We start from the raw sequence: 19062 nt of genomic DNA, 5'->3' as shown, positions 1-19062 counted from the left end.
GGTGTAGGGCTCAATTCTAAAAACGCTTCTAAAAGTTGGAAGGAGGTATAGCCCACAAGCAACTTTGCCACACAGCAGTGAGGACACACAAGAATATTGAACAAGCAAGGAATGCAAGATTAGCAAGGATGAAGACGAACCTTCCTAAGTAGATAGTGGAGACACAGAATGAATGGATGAGAAGATGGAGGAAGATCAGTCAGGAAAGTGAAACACTGAGCCATTAAATGGAAGTGACTCAAGCTCCCAGGCTGCTAGCTAAACCAACACTAAACCTGAAACTTAAACAACACATGTGCCTTTCTGTTTAAAATGATGTCAGGAGGCAAATAGACACAAGGCAAGAAATGTTGAGGAACTGCACATGTACATACTTCAGCAAGAATCTGCAACGGCAAAGGGATGGACAGTGTAACCGGGAGCAGGCGCTACCTCCCTCATGGCATGCACGAGTGAGGGCAAGAGGCACTTCTGCGGCAACCTCAAAGAACTGCATCATGCAGCAAAGGCACAGGTGCCCACAGAGAAGCACCCTCCCTAGGACAAGCCAAAGCTTTCTCAGTCCAGTTCAAAACCAAGAAACTTCCTTTTAAGACAGCAAGAGAAAGTAAAAACCTCTGCTTTTCCTTCTCTCTAGTGGTGTGGGGTTTTTTTCCTTCACACTCAAAGCATTATCTGTCTTCCCAGGCTTTACAATTATAGTCTTCATTTTTATAGTTCTTCAGCCCTATGATATCAAAAATGTTTTTTATGGCTTGACAACTCTCTGGTAAAGTAGGACAATTCCATTATCTCCATTTTACTCTTGGGAAAGCATAGGAGATCATTACCTGAGATCACACAGAGCGAATGAAGAGTTGATGTCTGTTGGCCAGTTCCTGCTGTGATCTGCAGAGCCACAAGGCTCTTATGTCTCCAAAGTACTTCCTCTGTCTCTTCATCTTGTAGAGCCTCCATTAGTTTGTTTCTTACCAGTGGATGTTATGTGTTGTCTAATGCCTTTCTGGTGATTACTTTTGATAAGGGCTAATGATAACAATACGGATGGTTTGCTGTTCATCATGACTTCTCTGCACCTCTGAACACACATGCTCTAATTTGTTTGCTTACTTAAAGTAAATGAATTGCCACTTGTGTACACAATGCAGTTCTAATGCCTTTATTATGGGTATTTCACTCCTGCGAACACATCAGATAAACGCCTCATAAAAGTTTCCTCACTTAAAACAATTCAGATCGCAATGTTCTCATTGTGTCATGGCCTGATATATTGGCAAAATGTTCGTGCTTATCAACATCATTCCCTTCATAGCGGAAGGTCTATTGTGTTTGGAATCAGAACATTAATAACGGCACTTCAGCCAGAATTGCCTCTGTCAAGGAGGATTCAGAGAGAGCAACACACAGATACGTGCTGGCCTACTTTCAGTTCCATGTGCATGTTCTTGCATAAGGTTTGCACACATGTTCACATGGGGTTGGAAATTTTCTTGTGACTTTAATTTACTAGAAAATATCCCGAATATTCCCTTTTACTCTTGGCCCTTCATAACTTGTGTCCCAACTTGATTCAAATGTGTAACTCACTCCCTTTGATGCTATTAGCAATCATCTGTTTGCCTTAGGAAAGGAAAGGAGCTCAAAGCCTTAGCCATGCTGCAAGGTGATAGTGGAAAGCAAAGCCCTTTTTGTGATCTGTACGCTTGCTCCTTGCAGTTTTCTGAATCTACTGACTGAACTAAATACTGCTTTTTTGCCCTGCTTTCCATGAAAATACAACTGAGAGAACAAGCTTTTCCTGTCTCTCTTTGCCCTGTCGACAGGAATTGGTTCCTAAGCTCCAGTGCCCGAGTTCGACAGTAGGTGCAGGTGACTCGGGGCTGAGTCTGGGGATAGGTTGGTGCGTTGTCACGGAGGGTGGAAGGTGGCTGGTAAAGCCACCGGTACTGGGAAACAATGATCATAGGCATTTATGATGCTTGAGAAAGGACACAGCTTGACTGTCAGATCTCTGTTTTATATCATGCTATTGCCTTTTTAGAAGTTAACGTATATTGTTTGTAAACAAGGCACATCTGATTTGGACTCATTGGTGAATGAATACAGAACCCTCCAACACCTTTAAAGCAGAGCTGTCTTCCAGGGTAGAGCTGACTGTCTGTGATATCTTCCATCTGGTGGGAAGTTTCTGACATGGTGTAAAACCAGACTGCTTTGAGGCTTTTATTTGCAGGAGACTAGTTCTCTAAGAGTTAATAACATAAGCACTCTATTTTCTCAGCCTTTTCTTAGCCTGAGGCTTCATTTATCTGCAGAAGGTGCGTGGTTAGACAGCACTACCTAAGGAGCAAGGAGAGGACAGAGGCCTGGGGCTGACGTGCACCCCCAAAAGCAAGGTCTCTGCCAGAAGAGGCCTCGTGGGTGTGTAGCACTGATTGTCTCACTTACAAAGCTTCAGTCCCAAGATGAAACAGATGGAGCCTTGAGACCTTTACCACCTCAAATCAGGCCTATAATATCATTTTAATGTGTGTGAGGGGGTTGGGTTTGTGTGTGTGTAAGGCTTATGGCTATAAAATGTGTCTCTGTAAATGTATAAAACATGCAGATGAAGAGGAGTGTAGAAACATAGATATATTCTTACACCCCATCCCAATGGAGAGCTAGAACCAAATAAATCCTATTAGTTTCCCAGAATGTGTGATCCATTCCCTCTTTGATGTCCACTGTGTACGGATAATGTCGTTTCCACATGTGAGATGCTGAATTGGGGGGTGGAGTGTTTCAGATTCTTAAAGTTTAGTGCAGAGCCAGATTTCAGCTCTGTTCTGACTCCTTTGAGTTTAGGTTTAAATTATTATGACTTTGAGAATGATGTCTTTGCACCAAATTGTACCTGTTGATGCTCACTGCTGCCTGATGCTCCTTGAGAGAAATAAAACAACACTGAACTTCCTCATATCTATCCCTACAGTCCCCATCTCTGAATACCTGAATGGGATCTGTAATGTGGAGGGGACAAATAGGGGCCACATCTAAGTCCACTGAAGTCAGCAAATGACTTTATGTTGGGTCACATCTAACTTCTAGAGATGTACGTGTTTGAAAGAGTGCCAACAGCAACAAAAGGCCTGGGTGTGCAGCAAGGCTAACCCGTCTCTGTTTGGAAAGATTGGTTTGAGCTTATTGGCAACCCTTTTTGTCAGTAGATTTCTGGTACACGTGAGCTGCAGTGTTTGCTCTTTGGGGAAAAGAGACACATGGGAGAATGCACTACTGTACAGCTGCTGGGGATGGGCAGCGCTACGGGACACTGTTGGGATCCGAGAAGGAAGTTCCCACCTGTAATCTGTCCCTGCTCAGGTGAGCAGAAGTTTTGCCAGAGATCACTGTTATCCTCACGTCTGGTCCACAAGGGGTTATTTACGGGGGAGAAATAGGCTGCTCCAGACTTCGGTGTCTGTGTTTACATGGCTGTAAATATCATGGTGCTTTATAAAATACAGGCCAAGACGTGGGTTACAGCACATTCATACCACACAAAACAGGACAAAAGGTCATTTGACATGAATTTACCAGTGAGAAAAGTCTAGCTTCAGCTGACTTTCTTCTTTTTATGTGTGGTTGCTAAGGGGCAAGACCTGCTCTCCTTTCCAGTAGCATAAATGAAGAGTAATGTGTTTCCATGAGTAATGGAGACTGTAATTTATATCGCTGGGAACACAACTAAGAGCCAAGGGTTTATATTCATGTGCCAAGTTCATTTATGTTCCTAACTTTAAAATGCATGTAATTAGGTAACATTTGTAGAGATGTTTTTTAAGATGACAAGTACAAAAATCTTGTATTTTTTTTCCATTTGGGCTAAATTTCATAGTCAAAAGAAATGTCCCCCATTTCTAGTGTTTTTTTTGCAAATAAGAGCAAGAAGATTTGACCTACTAAAACTGTTCTGTTAAGCACAAATAATAACCCTGGGTGCTCTGTTCTGCTCCAGAGAAAGATGCAAATCTCTGGTGTTGGAGATGTTTATAGACCTTGGAATCTCTGAGGCTAAAAGGTGCTGGAGAAGCATAAGATATCTTTGTAAGTTATGTGTGGTGATATTTCATACATAGAATATTCCTTACAAGTCTGTACCACTCGTGCATTGGAGTCTTGTCTTTCTCCAGCAAATCTTCTGATTTGTGTTTATTCGGGTTTACAGAAGTCAGAAAGATAATGAGAGAATTCAGTGTGTGTTTGTTTAGCAAGAGGAGGTAATAAGGGCCTTTCTAGCTCACTGCAGGATTTACTTCTCATGAATTAAAAAACAAAGTAAACTGATTAGAGAACAAATTGCATATTCTGCTGACTGCAATTCTCTCTTTTATTCTGTATTTTCTGGACACTCGGATCTTCCTGGCAGTAGCAGTGGTGGAAAGCAGAGTCAGGCAGGCAGAGCTGCGCCGTGCCAACCAGGGGACAGTGCCGTTAGCCGCTCGCAGAGGGGACCTTCCCCGCGGGCATGCGGGCAAGGAGCAGCGGGATGCCGGCCGCTTTCCGGTCTATCGGGCAATTTCTATGAAGTGAATAAGCACCGAGAGAGGCATTGATAAAATTGCCAATACACCCCTAACAAAATATTTCGTTAGCACTTCTTTTAAACCAGGTAGTGTGTGGAGGAGGTTGCGGATGGACAAACGTGCACCGTACGCCGAGCTGCCGTGCAGGTTTTCGTGTGGCAGCGTACACCTTCAGCGCTGCGCACGTGCGGTGCCTGGACGTGGCAGAACTGCAGCAGCACCCGGTGCTGGCACCTGTGGCTCCGTCCGCTCGCGTGCCTGCACGCTCCGTGTGAGGGCCCGGCTGGGCGCGACCGTGCCTGCGCATCGCTGCAGCGGCAGCTCAGGGAAAAAAGGACCTGAAAGCCGAACACTGAGCTTGGATTGGAAGTGGCACAGATAGGGGAGCGACGGCCCCCAGCAGCGCTGTCTGCAACGCGTGCGGCGGCCGAGCAGGCCCAGCACCCTGCGCAAGCCCCTACGGGTTTCTGGAGCTTCATTCACTCATCTGGTGAATTCAGTAGCAACTGCCAGCAGCGATGTGGCTCCCCCCAAGCGCCCTGTGCGGTGGTAATATGGCATCTTCCTGCGTATCCCTCCATTCCTAAATGCGTATCCTTATTAACGTGATCACTGGAGCTGTCAGGCAACACAGAGGGGCTGCAATTCTCCGCTTTCGCCGGAGCGGAGGGCGCTCAGCCTGACGGCTTGCTTTACACCACGATCCCAATGTGACATTTTTCTCCCAGTGAAACCCCTGCTCAAAGAAAAGGAAAAAAGTCTATTATATCCTGCTTGTCTCTAATGATGGTAGAACAATTTTTGCTACCTGCATTTCCAGTACTACAGAGCAGATTTGAAAATGTAAGTCCCCTCCTATGTCTCTGTAGGAAAAAGCATTTCTTAACAGTCATCTCACGAATGGCGGTGGCCAGAAAGGATAATGGTCCATAACGTATTCATTTTTCTCAGGACTGCACACTGAGATTCTCCCACCGGTGATATGGTTAGAGATTTTTATTTTTTATCACAATGTGATAAAAGATTTTACAATTCCAGGATACCTTTCCTCCCAAACATAGACTTTCCAAAGAGCTGGGAACCTCCATGGACCCATTTGTCTCCTGTTGGTCCTCTACACCACTTTGAGGTTAAATGCAAAACCTTCAAATGCAGTAAGATCTTGGGTATAAGATGGTATATGTGTGGCAATATATAACAAGGAGGACAAAGTGGGTGTGCAAAGACAGTGTGGATTTGGGGAGGGAATATGCCATGGATCTTAGCAGTTTGCTGGGAGTAGGATGAAGGCTGGGCTGGGATTTGAATCCATGATGCCGGGCCCGCTGGGAGCCTTGTAGGCGAGGTTCCTGGTGGCATTCCCTTCCAGCCCGTAAACCTGCTCCGCGGGAGGAAAGGGCTTTTCTGCCCTTCTCAGCGTAGCCGGCTTTCTTGCTGTTGGAGTTTAAAATCGCTCCTGGCTGTTAATCCGTGAAAGTGCCTGTTAGAAATAAAATAAAAAATATATAAGGAAAAGTGCCACTAAAAAGGTTTATGAGGCAGCAGTTTAGGCTCCTGGCTCCTCCAAGCGCGGTAGCATCTGTTTCTCATTTACGACGCGCCTGAGCCCGTGGCGATCCAGCATCCCAGCAGCCTGGCCCGAGCGGAGCGGGGCGCAGCCGGGCGCGGGGAGACGCGCGGATCTCCTCCCCGCCTGCCCCCGGCTCGCAGGAGCCCCGGAGGACGGCTCCCGCTGCATTCCCGGCCGGATGATTCAGCAGGGCGGCAAAGGCCTGGGCACACCAACGTGGAATTTGTCAAAGGAAGGGGAGACGTAACCCCATTTTTTTCTACAAAATTCTGCTTTAACTTGGGATTACTCATTTAGCACCACATACTTACAGGTATTTAGGTTTCTATTTGCATTAAATCAAAGGGAGTTAGAGCTAAACAGAATTTAAATACTTGTGACGCTCTCTGCATGTTGCAGTTCCTGGTGTCTACGGTGAGGAGAACTCCTCTGTCCCGGGCGGGTGTGCAGGGATCGTGCTCAGGATGGGGAGATCCTATGGTGAGGGATGGGAGGAACGTCATATAGCTATCGTGCATCGGTAGCTCTTTTTGGCAGTTCAGCTTAGATTATCATTTGGAGATTGAGTTTGTGCTCGGGGCTCGTGTGGAACTGGTGATCCGCTCATCCGCAGAGCGCCGTTTGCAGGGACGGTTTCGTCTGATTTTGCATACAGCTTGCGTGGTGAAGTCCTGAGCTGCTGCAGTATAAAAACTTGCTGTTAATTAACCATTGCATTATTCTGGCCAGAGAGTGGCAGAAGTAGAAACAAAACACAGCAGTTCTCTGTACTTAACCTTTTGAGCGCTGTGTTTAGCGTTTTAAGAGCCCAAGACCACCTACTGCCACATTTTTAGAATACCTAGTCTTGGAGGCAGCAGCTTTTTGCTCTTTTCTCCTTTACTGCAGTCACACAGATGTTTGAAATGTTTTCATGCTGTTTTCACTGGAAAATTTAATAGACTGCTTCCATTTTCATGATATTTTGTACACGCAAAAATCAGGCAGTTTTCAGGGACTGAATAACTTTCATTACAAATCTTCCACCAGCTCTAGCTGAGAACTCCTTAATTTGTTTATGAAATTGCCATCAGGGTGTGAGCATCCCCCTTTGCTAAACACCTGCTATTCGCCTGCGCTTGGGTCAGTCTGGGGAGCTGCTGTGGTCCCTCTCGGTCCCCCAGTGGGTCCTGAAGCCCCCACCGCTCCCGTCGCGCTGGGCTCCCACCACAGGAGGCCTCGGTTCCAGCTCTGCTGGTTGCTGTTGGCAAAGCTGGTGTCTTGCGTTGCGGGAACAGGACCTGGTTAACGTCCTCTTTTATAGAAGAAGCTTCAGCTCTTAATCGCGGGTTGTATCAGACTCTTCCCCAGAACCTGCTGTGGTTTGCTGATTCTCTAGGAGCCAGGCTGCCCGATCCCGGGACAGAGAGCCCATCGGCCTCTCCGTCCTTATCCCTTCCATGCGTGCTTCTCCGGACTGGGGCAGGAAGGGCCTGGAGTGACGTTTCTTTGTGCTGTTTTGGTTCGACCCCTCTTCCCTGCCTTCCTCCTCCTCCTTCTCCTCCTCTGGCCGAGCAGCCTCTCGCTGCTCCTGGTTGTCTTTTTCTGGTTGTCCCCCTCACGGCGTTAGCTGTGGCCTGGCGGGATGACGGCACTTAAAGGCTGTAGCTATAACATGCCTCTGAATTTGCATTTGACTCAGAAAAATGTATTCCTGGAACAGCTCCAGCTTCCATCCCCAAGGTGGACAAGGACTTTGATCTGAAGCAAGGGCTGCTGCCACTGCCCATTTGCTTCAATCACTGAGTTTCCCTGGAAAATCCCCTTCCCTCCTGCCCAGCAGCTTCCAGAGCTCCGGATAAAGGAGCAGCATCAGCGTTCATCTGCGCCGAGGTCTGGCACCTTCCGGGCCAGCCTCTCGCCTTGGCTGGCGCGATACGGTGCCTGCAGCGAACACCCCGTCGCAGGAGATCTGGAGCTGCAATTGCCTGTGGATAGTTTTGCTGTCTTCGCTGCGCAGGAAGGGACAGGCGGCATTCCCCGTCACTGTGCGGCGTCTCCTGCCCTGCTGATACGTGCTAAGATCAAGTCATACACACACCAGTTCGATTTGGATTCGGTCTCCCTCTTCTGCAAGAGATCCCTCCTCGGTATTAGCTCCTCAGATCAAGAACGGCCTCCTGCTTGGTGAGAATATCACACAAGAAACGCCGCAGGACCTTTACAAATACCATTTGCTGGAGGAGTTTATTGCACGCACCAAACCCTTTCGGCGGTTCCTAGAGAAAAGGCCAGTTTAGCAGACTAGGCAGGTTTTCCCAGGGCCCAGGGGAGTCAGGATTAGGGTGCTTAATCCTGTCTGAGAAAACCCTAACCCTACCCTTTCTGGATACTTACTGCAACCAAATCCTCCCGTCCTTGGACGTCCTCCACCTCGCAGCAGCACAGAGGAGGGAAGAGCGTTGCTTCACAGCAGTACAACCGGCGGCTCGGCTCGGGATGCCTGGCAGGCCCAGCTGCAGGAAGCCCGTGTCCCACCCTGGGACCTCGCAGCTAAGAGACTGTCAGTGCAAACAGCAGCGTGGGAGCACTGCAGTGAGCTCCCTGGGTGTTTCAGAAAGGCCAGAGGTTTCGGAAAATGGTAAGGGGTGAGAGTAGATAGAGCAGAAATTAATGCAATCTCTGAAATTAATGGCACGTTGGCATAATTTTGCTCAGATAAGGCAGAGCAGAACAGTACCTGGTAGCAGGAGGAAAGCACATCGTATGCTGATCAGCCTCCTTTTGAAGCAACACGCATTCATGCGCTGTAAGTAATGAAATGAGATTAAAAAAAAAACAGAATGCGTGCAGCGTGCGGCTAGGAGCAGCCAGTCCACCTCCCAGAGGAGCCGGGCTCCGATGGCGCCGGGGAGCCGAGGCAGGCGAGCACGTGCTGCCTCCTGCTTCTGGAGGGACGGCAAGAGCCGGGGCTGGGAGGCCTCGTGGCTCCAGAGACAAAACCCGTAACCCACAGCAAGCTCGGAGGAAGGAGGATGCCGTCGCTTTGTTCCCTGAATAGCAACGCTCCTTCCTGTGTGACTGCAATGACAAAATCAGCACCGCTCCCGAGCAGCGAAATTGTAACCAGGGGCTCTTTTTTCCTGCACTCAGCTTGCCGGTTTGTGGCAGACCGAGGAACGGGGAGGGAATTTGCTGGTCCCGAGGCTTTGGGTGCCTGTCCCGAGCACCCCGGGGCTGTGAGGTGGCCAGAGCTGTTGGCTGAGCGTCGCTGTAACCTCTGCTCTCTTGTGTCTCCCCCAGGACTGCCCCCAGCTCCTGCCCACGGAGGAGATCCTGATCCCGGTGGGAGAGGTGAAACCCATCACGCTGAAAGCCCGAAACCTCCCGCAGCCGCAGTCGGGCCAGCGCGGGTACGAGTGTGTCCTCAGCATCCAGGGAGTGATCCACCGCGTGCCCGCCCTGCGCTTCAACAGCTCCAGCGTCCAGTGCCAGAACAGCTCGGTGAGGCTCCGGGCTCGCCGGCTCCGCGGAGCTGCAGCAGTGCAAAGGGATAAGGGAGAGGGCGAGGGGGAGTGCGGGACGCGGCGCTGCCGGGCGCGCGGGAAGGGCTGCGGTCGTGGGAGAGGGAAGAGGGCGAAGCTGCGTCCCTGCCGCGACGGGTCGCAGGAGCCTGGCCCAGCAGTTGCCGTTCCGGGTAAGGACAGATATAAGCGTTGAAAGAGCAAGCCCGAGGTGGCTGCAGGTTCACTGTGCCGACGTGTAAACCCCTGGCAAAAGACGCGTCTGTGAGCCAAAGCTTTGAATCCTGCGAGACCGGCAAGTGCTGCTGTGCCGTCGGTGGCCGGAGAGCAGAAAGGGTGAGACGGCGAAGCCTGGCCAAGGCGGCAGCAGCCCGCGTCGGGGCCCAGGTGCGTTATAGCTGCGGCTGTGCGAACGCTGTGCCTGGCTCCCAGCTGCGGGCAGGAGGGCCGAGCTGCCGCCGTCTTCAGCTGCACCAAGCATCCCTGTTCGCCTGCAGCAGCTACCCAAAATGGGCAGCTCAGAAGTGCTGTGAAAGAAGCAGCTTTAGCCTCAGGAAAAGGGAAAGGAAGCTGTTTTGGGGGCAGGAAAGAGTGAAAAATCCGGGAGTTAAGCTAATCCTGAATTCCAGGTGGGAATCTGCCGTAGGCGTGCAAGGTGTTTAATTATAACACTGGCCCGGAGAAGATCCTTTATCTGGCAGTCCCTTGTCTGACTGCAGGGGGTCAGCGAAGGGAGGAGGAGGAGGAGGAGGGGATATGACAAAGGTGTTAAGGCGAGCTAATTCACAGGGGAGAGATAAAGAGAATCACAGACCCTTTATCAGGGAGCTGTCAAATCCCAGGTCACGGCGGCTTGACAGAACACAGTAATGCTCAAAAGCTGCGCGGTGCGTGGAAGGAGGGGAAGGGAGCACTGTCGGCGAGAGGATACGGCACAACAGAGAGATGGAAATTACCCCAGCGATGCTGCTCAGGAAGCAGGTGGGGGGGGAGGCAGCTCTGCCTCAGTCTGCGGCACGATGTGGCATAGTCCTGGCCAACAGACCTGGAAGGGTTTACTGCAGCCTCGCAGCAGTGCCGCTGGGAAGGCTCGGTATTAATAGCACAGCAATTCTCACGGGGAGGGCTTTAACTTTTCAGAGTCACCGCGGCACATACTCGGGCACGCTGACATGCACACGGCAAACCCAACCTTCCCTCTGCCCACGGGGCATCCTCCACCTGCGCCGCGTGGGCAGATCCCGTAGCACGCTTCAGCGGGAAGGTGGTCAGGGAAGAACTTGCTCCGCTGACTCCTCACTGGGCACTTGGAGAGGTCCACGGGCAGATAGGGCTCATTCAGTTTGTTTTAGGCAGCAGAACGAAGAACTTCAGGGTCTACTTTAATATTCAGTGAAGATGGTCTTAAATTGTTAATGAAGTTTTGAATTTTTAAAAATTTCACCAGATATTTATACATCACTGGCTGTCTTTGGGCCTTGCAGCTTGGTGGCTAATAAATGTATTAATACTCTATAGTACTTTTCCTATCCCAAGTGATTTATAAACATTAGGAAAGCACTTTTATCACTGTTAGGCAAATAGGAAATAGTAGGTAGAGAATTTAAGGACAATTCTGTACTCTCAGTTCTATCAGTTGAGCAGATCTGGTTTTATACAAACTTCATAAAACCCATGCAAGGTAAATCAGTATAAATAAATGTAAGTTAAAACAGTACAGTTTTGGGGTGTGGACAAGCTCTAAGCAGTCTGCCTTCTCCATTATTGCCTGTTTTATCAGCCGGAGCTGTACAGCTTGATTTTAAGCTCCCAGCCACGCCGGGGTGCGTGGTGCCTCTAGAGGAAGCTAGCCTGCAGGCAGCAGTCCTTCAGCCCGATTAGCTGGAGGGGCTGTATTGGTAAGCTAGCGACCGAGTGACAAGAGCAGCCTATGAGAGTGGAATAATTAATCTGTTACCTCTCTCAGGGACCAGATCTGATTTAATTATTTCTTCCTGGTGAGCAGGAAGGAGCCAAAGCAGGACCCTGGAGATGAAGGGTAAACCTGCTGGTCGTTCAGACGTCAGCACAGGTTTTTAAGTGGAGAGCTGACATCATTTAAAAAATCCTCTTTTTGTGTTGGTGACTCTGAAACATCCTCCCAAGCATTTCATTCTCAATCTTCTTCTTTAGTACCTCTATGATGGGATGGACATAAGCAACTTAGCAGTGGACTTTGCTGTGGTTTGGAACGGGAACTTTGTTATCGACAACCCAGAGGATTTGAAAGGTAATGTCTGCTCGGTTTTGGTTCTGAGGCATGGGAAGGAAGGCTGTGCTGAGGCCTGGGAAGCGGCTTTTAAGGCAGAGCTGTGTTGCTGCAGCCAGGGTCATTGCGCTCGTGGTAGGTGCCGGGGGCTGGGGATCAGTGTAACCAGTGCAATGCTGCTCGAGGGTCTGCGCTCCCGCGCGGCGCTCAGCCTGTGCTCGTCCTCCCCCTCCGCAGTTCACCTGTACAAGTGCGCGGCGCAGCGGGAGAGCTGCGGCCTCTGCCTGAAGGCCGAGCAGAAGTTCGAGTGCGGCTGGTGCAGCGGCGAGGCCAAGTGCACGCTGCGCCAGCATTGCGGCTCCCCCGCCGTTCAGCCCTGGCTCGACTGGTCCAGCAGAAACGTCAAGTGCTCAAACCCGCGTATCACCGAGGTAAGTGAGGGTGCCTGGAGGCTGTCCAGCTCTGGCCTGTTCTCCTTAATTTTAGCAAAATTGATTTGCGTCTCTTTCCATCTAGTCTGAAAATACGTCATCATCTGTCCTGTACTGAAGAAGAGGAAATAAAATGCTTCACTACTTTCCGTGAAATTAATTTGCGGATTCTTTAGCACAGAAGCAGAGTTTGCAACCCTGCTGCCCCCACTCTGCAGCTGTCACTTGCCAGGCATCGCTGTCAGCGGTGGGGTGACCGCTATGGACTGTTGCATGAATGCTAATTAAACTAGGGAGCTAATTAGTCTATAGTTGATGTTTCTGATGTTTCTGCTCAGACCACTGAGGGATGCAAAATGTCTCCCAGGAGCTTTTTTTTACCAGTAAAACTGCTCTTGGTCTGTTAACGTTACTATTAGCAGTGACACTCACATCAGGTGGGGATGAAAGAAGGTTTTGGTTTCTCACTTAATTAACTCCCCCCAATAGCCTCCCTTGTCCTGAGCATGTGTCCATACTGCAGAAGGAGTAGGGCACAGGTGTAAAACAATGTGGTAGCAAAGCGGCCTCTTGCACTCATGTTTGTGGCTAAACAAGGGCATGGCAGGACTTTTCAGCGTACGTACTTGTACCAGCTTCATAAAGACCCTGTTACAATATGGAAGTTTCCTCTTAACTGAAATTAGTTTCTAAACCAGCTTAGTTAAACTAGCTCATGCTCAAAACCCCTGGGAGGTGGGCATTAGCCTCCTTTTTGTCAAGGAGAGGAGAAAACCGTAGAGGCTTGTAGTGTTGTGATGGGGCTGGGTTTGACTGGTGGAGGATATTGCTGAGGAGACTCCATCCGTCCCATAGGGACATTATCAGGCCTCTGGCATTTCTTTCCTAAACCTTCTGGCTGGCCAAATCATGCTAATAATGGGCAGCTATTTCTCTTGTGCAGAGTTCTGTAGATACTGAAATGCAGAGCAGAGCTGGTGAGATGGCAGAAGAGAGGTCAGTGTGGTTCTGATGGTGTAGAGAGGTGAAAATGCTAAGAAATGTTGAGAGTCTGCCCCTTCCTTAGTCTCTTCGTTTATCTGGCAGGTCATAACTATTTATATAGAGATAAAATGAGCCTTACGGCTTGCCTGGATATTCACCTTGTCCTGCCAGTTGCAAGAATCCAAAGTTACCCAGCTCCAGCTTGCAAGGGGACTGCCCTTCGCTGCTGTGGTTCATCGCCAGAGGGAGGTCTGCTCTCGAATTCAGACTCGGGTGATTGAAGGGCCGCTCACCTGGGCCCAGGGTCGTTTGGCTTTTGCATTAACAAGCAGGGAGCCCTGCCAGCACTGGCACTTTCCAAGTTGCAGCCCTTCCAGAAAAAGGGGCCTGGCAGCAAAATTTCCTGGTGCCCATTGCCATTAACTTTTTAAAAGTTGTAGAGGGAGTTAATGAAAACATTTCAGTGCACTGACGGCGTTCACTTTCCACATGAAATCCCCTCTGAGCAGAAAGCTGGCTGCTGCAGTGCCTAAGTCCCACTTAAAGCCTACTTTAAGCTCCCTGTATTTGCTTACCTCCTGACTGAGGAAAGTGCGGAGGCACTGGCTTAGCTCTGACCCAGGCTGATCCCAGCGGTGATGGGCTCGTGCATGGCAGCGAGCGTCACCCAGGCTGTGCTGCCGTGGGAGCTCCCGTGCCCATCCTGCCCGGCAGCAGACGCCTGTCGAAGATAGTGGTTCGAAGTGGCTTTATTCCTCCCCCCCTAAACCTTTTTAAGGAAACAAGTAAGCTCTCTCCTGTTGTCCCTTGCAGCGGTATGCAGCTCCTCTTTTCCTTATCCGAGTGTTCTGGGTGCACAAGGTTATGTTACAAGGTGCCAGAAGCAAAATAACCTCTGCCTGAGATTTTCTTCATCATAAACTGTTCAGACAGTTGTAACATTTAAGAAATCTTAGATTTATTTACCCCTCCTTGAGCTAAGCAAAGAAGGGGGAAAAAATGCTCTGTTCCAGCCACTAAATAATTTGCATCTGAGCATTTTCAGGCTGGCTCTCATTGCTGGCTGCAGGCATGGCACTGCCACGGAGTATTTTATCACTGTCCAACTTGAAAGCAATATTTTTGGTCTCCGTCCAAGGAGAAAAGAGCAGAGCTTTGGTGACATTTCTTGTCTCCCTAAGCAGGTCTGTGTCTCAGCCTTCAAAGCGGGAGGCACGGGGTGCCTTGCCAGGGGATGCTCTGAGTCTCGGGAGGTCGCCCTGGGTGGATTTGGAGCCGAGACAATGAGTAGGAGACGCTGTCTGTGCTTTTGTTGGCAGATCGGCCTATTCCACGGTGAGGGTCAGCAATAGAAAAGATAAGGTTGAGGGAGACCTCTTGTTTTATGCCCTCAGCTGACTCTGGCAGCGCTGTGAGTTGTGATTTTATCATAAGTCTTGCAGTGTTCGGTGTTTTCCCTTGAACTCCACCTCCCACTCTTGTTGTCATGAATTTACCTTTTATTTTTTTTAAGAAAGTCAGGTTTCCACTGTTGTGGAAAAAGAAGGGGAAAGCTAGAAGGAACTAAAGCCTTCTTTGTGTGCTTTGAGATCTGCTGATGGGAAATGCGCTATGTAGGGCCAAGTTCTATTACCGAATTGTGCAAGTTCTTGAGCAGTCGGGTCTATAGGCAGCGGCAGAGCCCCAGCAGAAACCCTGCAGCTTCGGTATTCCTCAACACAAACCTTTCAATATCACAGGATAACTCCTGTCGTATTCCCCCCTCCCCTCTAGAAAAGTTTGAGATTGTCTTGGAGACCATAATACCTTTACAGCCTTCACTGCTGTTGGGTTCTTTATTGGCATCTGAGTTTTTTGAGTATTTAAGGTCTCATTTGGCAATGTCCAGTCCTGCAGGGCCTGGAGCTCTGCACTGAAAACTGGGAGCAAAGAGCGCTCGGCCCCAGTGGGAACAGCGTGCTTCTGGCAGGAGCCTTCGTTCAGGTGAAGAAGCAGGAAATGGTGACACGGTGTCTCAATCCGCCGTGCGCTGGCATTACGCTCGTGGACTAGAGAGTAGCGCTGGGTCTCGTGCAAGTGCCTGTGTTACAAACACCCTGGATCATTCGCATTAAAAGTAGGGTGTTTCCCACTCCTTTTGCTTTCTGTGGCCAGTTTCCCTCTCTCGTTCTCCAGCCGTAGGTCACAGGCCTCGCTCCTAGGTTCCAGTACCTCTGGGGGAGGCATAACTAGCAAGAAGAGATCGTGTTTTAATAGTCATGAAAGTGAATAAACAGTAGTATATACACTGTCCTTTTCTTTGCACAGTCTGAGCGTGGGGCCAAACCATCACTGCCAGTGTCCCTTTCACAGCATAAAACTTCCACACGGTCTGTGGTCTCAGCAATAAATAAAAAAAAAAAATCAGTTTTCTCGTGAACAAGCGGCACTCTGATCTCCTATTCATTTATTTGCAGGCCTCATTAATATAACATCAGTGCAACAAACAGCTGAAGGGGGGGTGGTGTCAGGCTGAATAATGGAGTTGCTCTGCTGAGATAACAATTAGGTTCTGAATGTGCTATCAGCTAAGGCAGAGACAAGGAGGGATCACGCCGCGATGACTGCTTATGCGCCGCTTCCCTGCTGGGCTCATCAGCTGGGGCCCACAGAGCTTAGAGGAAAATAAAAAAAAGATGAGGAGAAAAGGATGAAGGTGGATGACATTTGGGGGAGGAGATGGCAGTTATGCCACTTATTCTGCAACCAGGACACACTCTCTGCGCCCTAATGGATGCCAGCTGGTTATACTGCAAAGCTGTCTTGGGCTCCCAGCTTGTCCCCAACTCAACAGAGGGAAAGGTCTGTCTGTGTCTTGCAAGCAGTCCTATTTCTCCCTGGCTTGTGCAGACACCACTTCTGGTTGAATATTGCTTTATTTCAGAAATGCTGAACTATGGAATGGGCAAGCCACAAGATGAAAACATTGATCTTGCATTACAGGAGTGTCTTCTGCAGGCTGGGGGAAGCATGCTGATACTGCACTGGGGCTCAGGGATCTTTTTCCAGCCTGGGCACTGCTGGTGCTCCCTGTCCAGAGCAGGACAGCTGGGCACCAGCACTCCCTGGTTCTGCTCCTGCCTCAGCTGCTGAATTCCTGTGTCCCAAGGCAAATACTTGCTGCTTTCTGTATCTGAAGTTTGCCCTCGCTGAGGGTTTGGTACAGTAATAACCTATCACCAATTTAATATTCACAAAGTGCTGTGAGATCCTCAGACAGGAGGATAGTAAGGAGGAAAAGATTTGGGGGTGGATGAGGAGGAAGCAAGCTGGGCTACATGAGAGTGACAAGTTGCCACCTCCCAAGTTTCTGCCTTTCTTCTCTTCCCATTTTCCCCACTGTGCGTTCCTGACTCTCCAGCACAGGATCATGAAGGATGTCTGGGGAGGATATGAGAAGCAGCATGAGGTTATGAGCCTGGGAGGAGAAGGCATCTTTTCATTGACTCGATGGAACCCGCATGTAGATGGTTTATGAGAAGGGAGCAGAATGGGGGGACATAAAACTCGTGTCCAGAAAGAAGCCTTCAGAGAAGGGGTTGTCGCTCTTCAGGGATACAGGCGCTTTGCTTCAGAGCTGCAGCTGCTTATCGTACCAGTTGCCTTAGAGCTCAGCTGTGGCCTCTGTGGAGGATTATGGGCACCTTGCTGCCACATTGATGCAAAACCCTTAAGATAAACAAGTAAAGCTGAGGTGATTTGTATTGGCACAACCTACCTTGGTTTCAGGTAAGAAGCTCACCAGCAGACATGCGCTGGTGCAGCTGTGTCCCGTAGGTGATGTAAGGGCAGAGTGCAAGGGTAAGCAAGCTCATATCACCATCCATTTCATCTGTGTATTTGCATCCTCTCTACTGATAAACCAGTGCTTTGCAGTGGCATAAATCCTTTCATTGAACAGCATGGAACATGCTTTATAAAAGAAGGTGGGTTGCTTATTTGTCTTGTGCAAGGAGAAACTGAGACAGCGAAGAGAGGTGTCCTGCTAGAATAATTTAAGGGATCAGCAAAACCAAAGGCTGTTCCTGCTAGGCCCCACTTTAGATCTTAGGCAGTGATTTTCAAACTGTTTCAGTTTTGCAGACGTCCTAAAAGTTTCCAGCAGAGGTACAGACCCTTACACAGTAAATGTAAAACTCCTGATAACAGCCTTGGTTTTTCTAGCTCCCCGTTGTAGGTTCTTTTGATCCTCCACAGGCCTCCAAGGCTGAAAACCTCTGTACTAAACACGTTACTGCTGGTTGCAATACCCAAATAACTCAGATAACATGATGAGCACTTTTTAGGGCAGATAGGAAGCAAATAAGTCTAATATTTTTTTGGGGGGGGGGAATATTTCTTCCTAATCCTTTCTGTCTCAGAACTGAAACACGGGCTGTCATTACGGCAAGCTCTGCAGTCTGTGCAGCTTCCCAATCTGACCAGATTTAGGGGCGCTGAAGACAGACCGGGATGTCAGCAGCAGCCACAGGTTAGATTTGCTGAGCAGCGGTTGTGCATCTGCATAAGAGCAGGGCCTCCAAGTTCTGTGTGAAAAGCAAGCCAAGGCCCAGATGCTGCCGAGGCCGAGCACAGCGGCCGCGCCGCGCCGCGGGATGCTGCCCAGGCCGACCGCCGCTCGAGGGGTCACCCGCGTTCGGTGCTGCTGGACCTTTAAGACTTTTCTTCTTTATGGGATTTTGACTGAATCTCCCCAGCTGTAATTAATTGAATGCATCTGTTCTAACCCTGGGGCTGCTTTATGGCACAGTTACTTCAAAACTGTTCAATTAGCGGCCACTAAAATCTAGGTCGAGCGGAGCTCCGTATTGGGGATTTTCCGGGTCAGGACATTTTCAAAATACAGAGTCAGCTCTGTTTTGTGTGGTCAGGCGGTTTGGTTGGGCTGCTCGTGGTAGGGTCAGAAAATGGCAAACGGTGACTTCTTTTTGGCTGGGGGGAGGGAGCGATAGGCAACGAGCCTGGCAGCGTAAGCGCTGCAGCAAAAAGCACTTAACGCCTCTAGAGCTGCGGAGGACGGCGGTGACCGGCAGGAAGGGGCACTGCAGAGGTTCAAGCACGGGCAGCGGGACGAGGTGGCGTTTGGAAACAGGAGGCAGCTGGTGTGTTCTGCAGTGCGTATAGCAGCCTGAGCCCCGTCACGTTTTGCCAAATCCAACAGCAGAGCCTTACATGGGAGCAGAGGTGGAAAGCAAGAAATTAAGAGGCGTAAGCAAGGGAGGAGGAAAATGGCTTTGACTGGGATTTTAAAGGAGGCAGAAATGGATAAGGCAGGAACAGATAAGGCCATCGCAGGCCCTCGAAGCAATGGGGGAAATGGCTAGTGTCGGGGCGGCGTTAGCAGTTCGGTTAGCTGGGGAAGGGCATCGGCCCTGGAGATCCCAGGGAGGCACGTGCCACCAAACCCAGCCCTGCCGCGGACCCGGGCTGCCCCGGCACGGCAGCCTGCCTGCGCCCGCTCGCAGGGTGGCACCGGTGCCCCCGTGTCCTTAGCCGGCCCGCGGGTGCCGAGCCACGGGCTCCTCAGAAGGTGAAAGAAAAGCAGCCAGCCAGCCAGAAAAGTTAAGGAAAGGCTTTTAAAGAGCTGAAATCTTTTGCCAAGGATGAGAGGGGATCCAATAAATGTAAACAAGATTTACTTGTTAAATTAATTAAATTGCATTATTGCAGACGATGATTATTTATTAATAACAGTAGCATCTAACTCGCCGCCATAAAGCTC

General features: G+C 49.7%; 1 protein-coding gene across 1 annotated transcript in view; it reads left to right on the top strand.

The window, feature by feature from the left end:
- Window positions 1–19062, top strand: part of PLXNA2 (plexin A2) — a 196427-nt gene that overhangs the window by 132960 nt on the left and 44405 nt on the right. The window contains exons 10-12 of the mRNA XM_067310519.1: window positions 9418–9618; window positions 11811–11907; window positions 12124–12317. Of these exons, the coding sequence (XP_067166620.1) occupies window positions 9418–9618; window positions 11811–11907; window positions 12124–12317 (492 nt within the window). The remainder of the gene's footprint in view (window positions 1–9417; window positions 9619–11810; window positions 11908–12123; window positions 12318–19062) is intronic.

Source organism: Apteryx mantelli, chromosome 25, assembly GCF_036417845.1.
Source record: "Apteryx mantelli isolate bAptMan1 chromosome 25, bAptMan1.hap1, whole genome shotgun sequence".
Lineage (NCBI taxonomy): Eukaryota > Metazoa > Chordata > Aves > Apterygiformes > Apterygidae > Apteryx > Apteryx mantelli.
The sequence above is the reverse complement of the archived record's forward strand: the minus strand, read 5'-3'. Positions and strand labels throughout refer to the sequence as shown.